The 7,468-nt window shown below is 40.1% G+C and overlaps 1 protein-coding gene across 1 annotated transcript; it reads right to left on the reverse strand.

Moving 5' to 3' along the window:
• Positions 1–2,423: 2,423 nt before the first annotated feature.
• On the reverse strand, positions 2,424–6,997 carry CIMIP1 (ciliary microtubule inner protein 1). The gene is made up of 4 exons (XM_061375605.1): positions 6,928–6,997; positions 6,279–6,360; positions 5,172–5,267; positions 2,424–2,812 (listed from the first exon to the last, which is right to left on the reverse strand). Exons 1-4 carry the CDS (start codon positions 6,987–6,989, stop codon positions 2,657–2,659), a joined length of 396 nt encoding a protein of 131 aa, XP_061231589.1. The 5' UTR covers positions 6,990–6,997; the 3' UTR covers positions 2,424–2,656.
• Positions 6,998–7,468: the final 471 nt, after the last annotated feature.

Consider the following 7,468-nt stretch of genomic DNA (forward strand, 5'->3'; position numbering starts at 1 on the left):
TTTTTGCTGCATTTTTGAAGTGATTTAATTGTGTTTTGAAGTGTTTTGCTGGTGCGTGCATTGAGTTTACTAACACTGTCCTGACCTTGGCGATGGTGTGGTATTTTACAGTGTGCAGTGACATTCCTGTGCCCAACTTGGCTCCAATAAATAGGTTAACTTCCACAAATTATATGTAATGTTTGAAACAGTACAAGGTGATTTAATAGTTTTGTATTTGGCCTTTTGGATTCACGAGTGGGGCAGTTCACTGGGCAGTCCTGTCCCAGCTACAAATCCACAACTCCACACAATTTTTTCAGGTATAAGGGGTCAAGCTAAAAGTGTTGGGGAAAGAAGTAGGGTCGTATATTCTTGCACACCCAAACCCCAAATACATGGCTTAATTAACAGCTGACAAATTTACACTAGAAGAATGAGTTTAAATTTTAGATGATATTCCTTATACATCCCAATAGGCTGTAATGGTAATGATGGGCAGCATAATTGAAAGCCCTTACTGTTAGTACTCAGACATTGGGAATAAGATTCAGAAATGTTCAACTGTAGATGCTGGACAAAACATCTTTTGGTTTTCAGAATCTAGCCATGGCTCATATGGATTTGGATTTCACTTCACACAAACATCTACTGGCTATTAGGTGCCAGCTCTGGTTCTTTAATATGACAGGTTTTAAAAAATAGTGGTCTTGAAGCTCCCCTTTCATTTGGCCTAAATTCATGTAATTTTGCTGCTACTAAATCACACAGTAACTTTTACAATACCTGTTTATATAAATCAGACAAGAATCAGAGGATCTATATGTGACCTTAAAATAAACTGAAGCCTCTGATTAAAATGAATAGATATACAAAGCTAGCAATGAGAAGCAAGCACACTGATTTAAAATATTGTTCTTACAATTATGTTGCTTGTTCAAAGAACAGTTTATACATGTTATAGTTGGTAGCTAAACTGCAATTTAGCTTAAATTTCCAGACTCTGATTCCAAGTTGTTCTTTATTTTGTTTTTTAAGTAAAGTGTCTGAAGTTACTTCTGCTATGTATTCTTATTCTTGGGTAAGCTTTCCAAAGGATATGAGTCACTTCTCCATTATTTGTAAAGAATATGGAAAAAGTAAAATATTATTTTGTGGGTATTTGGAACTTAATGTAAAATAAAAAAAGAAAAAAGGCGGGATGTTGATCATTGTGAGTCATTTCTTGGGAAGAAGGGAAGAACAAACACTAGCTGCTGACCTACTGCTATGAAAGCCAAGGACTTACTGCTGACTCAAGAAATAAATGTTAGCTGCAGAACATAAAGGAGACCTTGCAGCAGGATTAAAGAGGAAAGTCTTTCCTCTTTAAGTAATACAGAGGTACAAGGAGCTGCCTGTGTTGCCTTCTTGGAGGTTGTTCCTTGTTTAAACATTCTTCTAGTTTAAACATGCTAGCCAGTAGGAACTACATCCTGCAAACAGTTGCTGCCGCAACTAAATGATTCTCCTGAATTTCCACAAGTCCTGGCAAATCTTCAGGTAGGTCATGCAGTGCAAGGCTGAGCTTCACAGCACTGAGCTACACCAGTAACTGCCAGTGCAACCCCCTACTGTTTCTGAGTCCTGGTTGGTATAGATATTGATACAGACAAAACTGGAGCAACATAAATACTCTGTAACACATTTGCATTCTGATCAACTAATTGAACAGAGCCTATTCTGGTATCAAAACTGATTTTTGAAAGTAACTTGGTGTCATTGTGGCCTTTGTGTACTTTATTGATAGCAATCAGCAGCTGCACTGAAAACTACTCAATACTTACATGTGCAATTACACAGCGTACCAGTAAGGCACACACAACACAAAAGACAATGAATTTAATAATTACGAATTAACCATACTTCTGATTTGTCTGTTCTTTTCTAGCTGCAGTGGATACACTGTGATGAACTCTAATTATTTTTTGCAGGTGTGTTCAATTGTTTGTTGCATTTTGGTTTTTAATGAGAAAAGCTGCCTTCCAAATGCAAGGATGCAGTTCCATGGCAGCCTGAGCCAATTTAAGCCATGTCTACTATTTTTCCCTGCCCCTTCTCATTCTCTTTCTTTCTGATGTCTTTGTGCTAGCACAGGCACTTTAGCAACTCAGTAGTGGGCCAGTTCAGAGTGCTGACCAAAAACTAATTCCAAACACTGATTCCAGTGCTGGTAAGTGATGAACTGGGAATGAGCAGTAGGATAGGATTGTCAGGAACATGGCAGTCAGTATTTACGTTTGAAACAGCTGCTGTGAAACTGACTCTGAATGGAGGTTTTCATGAAGAAACAAGTATAAAAATGTGCTTTGTCATTACAAACTAAGATTATTTTTTTTAAGACTTCCAGTAAATATTTAAAATTCTAATTTTAATGCTAATACTAATAAAAGTAGTACATGCTCTGTGATCTTTATAGGAGTTTATTCACTGTTACTTCAAAGTAAACCTAAAGCATTGTTAACAGCTTGGATGCCACAGCTCTAACAAGTAAAATGCTACATTAAAATGTTCACGCTTTACCAAAATCAGTGTGGATTTTTTAGAGCATAAGTGTTTAACAGTCCAACAGTCTACCCTGGAATGTTTCCTTAGGGATGCAAATGGATCTGTGTGCCTAGCTGTTATTTCATTAATGTCAGTCAGAGGGCTCATGTGGCCACTTCAGATCCTTGAAAAAGGAACCTTTGCAGCTTTGGATTTGAAAACCACGTTCAAGTTGCAACTCTGGAACGGCTGATCTCCAACCAATAAACCGCTGGGTAGTCTTAGGTACTGGAGGAGATGGAAGCACCTGAAATAAAAGTAACATGTAGAATTCAATGATTAAAAGGGTTTTTGGTGGTAGTTTCTCTCATGCAACATCCTCTTTTGTACTGTAGTGTGGGTGGAAATGAAAACTTATGAAAAATAGTGCTTTTAAATGCAACTTGCTGAATTAATATCCTGAGCACACACTGACATTAGTGTTAGGAAGTAAGAACTTTGAAAGATAGCCCAGTTGCAAGCAAGTTTGATATATAATACATGATAGTTTATAATTTAGAAAGTCGTTAGAATAATTTCGGTTCCCTTCTATAGCAAGGCAAAGAGAGGAGTAAACCTGCCAAATTCCAATGAACTAACTTTCATTTACCACCCTTCTAAAAAAACAGCCTTTTTAGTGCCTAAACTGGCATGTTTAACGGGAAATCAAAACAAAATATTTTTTAGTATTGTATGTTAGCGTACTTAAGTATTATTCCATACCTTTCTACAGGCTTTACTGGCTTTATGTTATTAGAAGCATCCTATCTTCAGCTTTAAGTTTTTTCCTTAAATAATAATAATACTTTAAAACTAGTTAACTTCTATGGGAGAAATAGCATTTTATACTTCCTGTAATGTATCTGGTAGCAATGCAGAGACAGAATAATAGTTTTGTGGCCAAATGCTAAAGATACTACTGACCAAGCTGCCTTTTGCATCAAGAACTACTTATTCATTCCACCTCATTTCTACTTTAAAGAATGGGTAAGCATCAAGTTAATCTGCAACTAATCTAGCTAAAAAGGAAACAAAACAAAAGCCAACAGACTGTTCACCGGCTGCTGCGCTTACTTTGGCTGAATCATCTCAATTGGGCACGTTATATCATTTTAGCATCTGGGGACTTAAAGAAATACACAGCAAGAGAACAATGTTTCAGTTCTCTTGCCAGAGTTGCTTCACTTTGTTCTTTGGCCAAGATTAGAAAATGTTTATGATATTTAGGTGGAGCAGTTCCTCTGAAAATATTATTTTTATGGCCAAAAGTGCCACCCACTGAGCAGGATAATGAAGGAAACCATGTCCCACTTGCAGTCTGGGGGAAAGGACTATGAAGAAGTAATTATTAATCTAACCTAGAGAGAAGAACAGATACGATGACTCTTACCATGAAGGTATATGTGTGAAGAGATACATAGTTCTGTATAAGGACTTAGAAAACTTCTCTCTGAATATGTACGGGGGACCTAAATCACAAGTAATCTTTATCTTCCTTAGCAAATAAAGACTCTGAGGTGAGATGGAAACCATGATCCTTGTTTCAGTATGCACTAGTCTATGCATGATACTTCAGCAGCTGATAGCTGTCTGCATGATTTGCTAACACACATACACCCTCACTGTGCTGAAGCAGAGGTAAACTTGACTGAAATTGGAGTCTTGGGACAAAACTGAAGAACAAGTAGCATTAATGGCAGAAATGCTGCTATTTAATTTCTCTGCCACGCTCAGCACTAACTCTTTTGTTTCAATTTAATCTCAGTGAAAGCTTTTACTACTTCCTCGCTTTATTTCCCCACCCTTGGAATCCTTTGAAAGAAAGCTCGTTCAGCAAGTAGGAATTTCCAATCTCTTTTGTTTCCTTAATCTACTCTAAGTGGACTAGCATTCCTTTTTGTTAGCATATTCTGCTTCTCCTTTTATGAATATGGTCCTCTCCCAGTGTCACTGATTTAGCTGCCTGTGTAGTTACACTATTCACTGGTGATTCTGACACCTTATAAGTCAAACCATCAGTCACATTCCACTCTCATTTCCAGCTGTTTGACAACTTTCAGATTCTGAGTATGCGAATATAACTCACATAATATAAAATCAGATAGTTATTAACTGGCCCATTAGAACTGGCTTCTTACTAATTTTTGCTACTAAAGAGGACAGTGGCATTATCTCTGACAGAAAGAAGACTGTCTTAAAACCAGAAAAATGGCTGCATCTTAACCAATAGTTAACACTGAGTTAGGTTTTGGTAAGACTTGAAGTAATACAGATGTATGTATCTGAGCAATGACTTGTCAGCAGCCATAAACAGCTCTGTGACCACCATTCTGCACTGAGCTGCACTGTTCTGATACTAGATGGAGTGCATGGGGGAGGTGCTTTACAGAAAGATGATTATATACAGTGATTTATGTACAGTGAAAGCTCTGTGAACTGACAGCCATATCCAAAGGGCAATTCTTTGTCTTAAATGAATGCTTTTAAGGCATTGCTCGAATTGCAAATACAATTTACTTTGACCTTTAGTTAAAGGCCCACCTCTACAAGACAACTGATTTTAGAGCTTGTGTGGTTTCTTAAGACAGATATTGCTGCATGGCAATTTTAAAATCTAATTTTCTAACCTTAATGTATTTCTCCACAGGCGTCACAGGTCGAACCTGCAGATGTTCTGGAAGCTCTATCTTGGGGCTTGTGTTTTCTTCCTTATCGTGAATCAACTAAAACCAAAACATCAATGTTAAATGTTGGACTCTGACTTTTGAAATATGCTGTAATATGAGATATTGACACCATTCTCCTCACTGTTGCATCTCAAGTTCCTGTTCTTTCCATGTAAAACAGGGCTACTTATTGTAGTGCTTTGGAATAATAATATTTATTTATTTTTGTTTCAGAAAGTGATATAATTCTGAATTTCAGATGAAAGGCTAAATATTGCTGAGTGATTCCAACTCTCTTAACCACATCACTGCCCCAAAAGGGCTAGAAATGTATTTTGGCATGTATCTTGTATGACCACAAAACAAAGATTGACAAATGATAAATATACATGTTCACCAACAGCAACAATGCGTAGTTTGTCAGCTTTTCAGCCTGTGCAAAGGAGATGTGCATGATGGATGTTGAAGCCTAGAGGACCAAAGTTTTCCAAGGTGTTAACCTGGATGCCTATAGGAATTTTCAAACACTCCTAGGACAGATTAAGTACTTCTAGCACCATGGAAAACACATTTATAACTACTCAGGGGCTGCATGAACCCTGTTCCTTAGCAATGAAATACTGGGATTCCAAACGTACATTATGTGCTACTATATTCTAGTATCTAAACAGCACTGAGAATAGACATCTCTCCAAGTATTTTCTTGTAAATTCCCCCACTGAAAATTTCATTAGCTAGAACCTTCTCCCTTAGACTTTTAAGCTACCATATGGATAGACAAAGGGGAAATATTTTCCTGTCAGTGTGCATCTAGTCCTCGTTAACACTATTGAAAGTCATGCTTCTCAAGAGAAATATACCAGAATACGCACAGCATATAAATTACCTATTTTATTCAGAGGAAAAGTGAGACTTTGAACCCATCTTAAAAGCAGTGCATTTGTTACCTTGGAACTTGGCTTAGTAAAGCACACTCAGTACTTTCCTAGTCTTTTGTGCTGTCATAATTTACGTCTATGTCAATTTGTGTGCAATTTCACATGTTTCTTGTAGGCCGTTCATTTTTACCTCGTCAAGAGGTGTTTTCAAGAATCCCCATTTATGAGACCATGTTTTTGCAGCCTCTAGTTCAGTTTCAATGTATTTTTTCCTGAAACAGAGAAATATTTAAATTACTTTGAAAACTTCCATTAAACTAAAAGGAAAAACGCAAACCCAGCTACTACTGTCGCAAGGCACAGCACTTTAGCATGAAGCTTGAGACCTTTCCCTCAAAATCATCAAGTCTATGCATGAGTTAACAACTTTCTGACTTGGAGGTAACAAGGAAATTAAACAGTAGGTGTGAAAGCACTTGCAAATTATGTTCCTGTTGGGAAGTGGAGGAGGTCAAACGCACTGTGACACACGGAGTCCCAACGCCCCTCCATACATCCTCTCGGTTTACTGACCGATGAAGGGCCCCTTGCCAGCCCCGCTGTCCCTCCTCACCCGCCGGGAAGCACTGCAAGCCCGCGGCCATCACTTGCTTCGCCGGTTCAACCCGGGCTACGCCATTCAGGGGGCTAAACCCCCGGGCGTTGTGCACCTGGCATACTCCGGGTGAGCACACGCACTGTGCGGACGGGCACACGCCAAGTGTGTGCAAATTCCCTCAGCCTCCGTCCCCCCGACAGCGGCATCTCCCCCGGGCGGGAGGGGAGCGGAGCCCCATTACCAGCAGTTGTCCTGCTCTACCATGTTGCACGACTTCGCCAGGTGGCTGCGGCTCTGCGCCATACCCGCGGCGGGGAGGGGCCTGGCCGGGCTCTGCGGCTCGGGCATTGCTGGGCGACGCAGCAGGGGGCAGTGCTCGTGCCGGCGGCCGTTGCAAAAGGGCGGGAAGGGCCGTTGATGCTCTGAGGCTATGGTTTACCCCAGCTGCCCCTGCCGTTTGACGCGGTGTCGGCCCGGAGCCGCGGCTCTCAGGTGAGCGACTGAACCCGCCCCTCAGGGTTTTCTGGTGTCCCGTAGGAAATCAGTCAATGCTCTCTGTGGTGTGCTTGGTTTCAAAATGGTTTTCAGTAGGAAACCGCGTTTGGAGTCATCGTCTCTGCAAGGGCTCACAAATGTGTAGATGAGGTCCGCAGTGACACCCGTTAGTGGTGGCCTCGGCAGAACTGGGGAGTGGTTGGACTGGATGATGTTAAAGGTCTTTTCCAACCCAGCTGATCTTACGATTCAGTGAGTAAGCAGATGAAAAGCTGGTACCTTGCTTG

Source organism: Neopsephotus bourkii, unplaced genomic scaffold (genome assembly GCF_033783945.1).
Source record: "Neopsephotus bourkii isolate Nb327-2 ecotype Australia unplaced genomic scaffold, CSIRO-AGI_Nbou_v1 NB_1663, whole genome shotgun sequence".
In the NCBI taxonomy this organism is placed as follows: Eukaryota; Metazoa; Chordata; class Aves; order Psittaciformes; family Psittacidae; genus Neopsephotus; species Neopsephotus bourkii.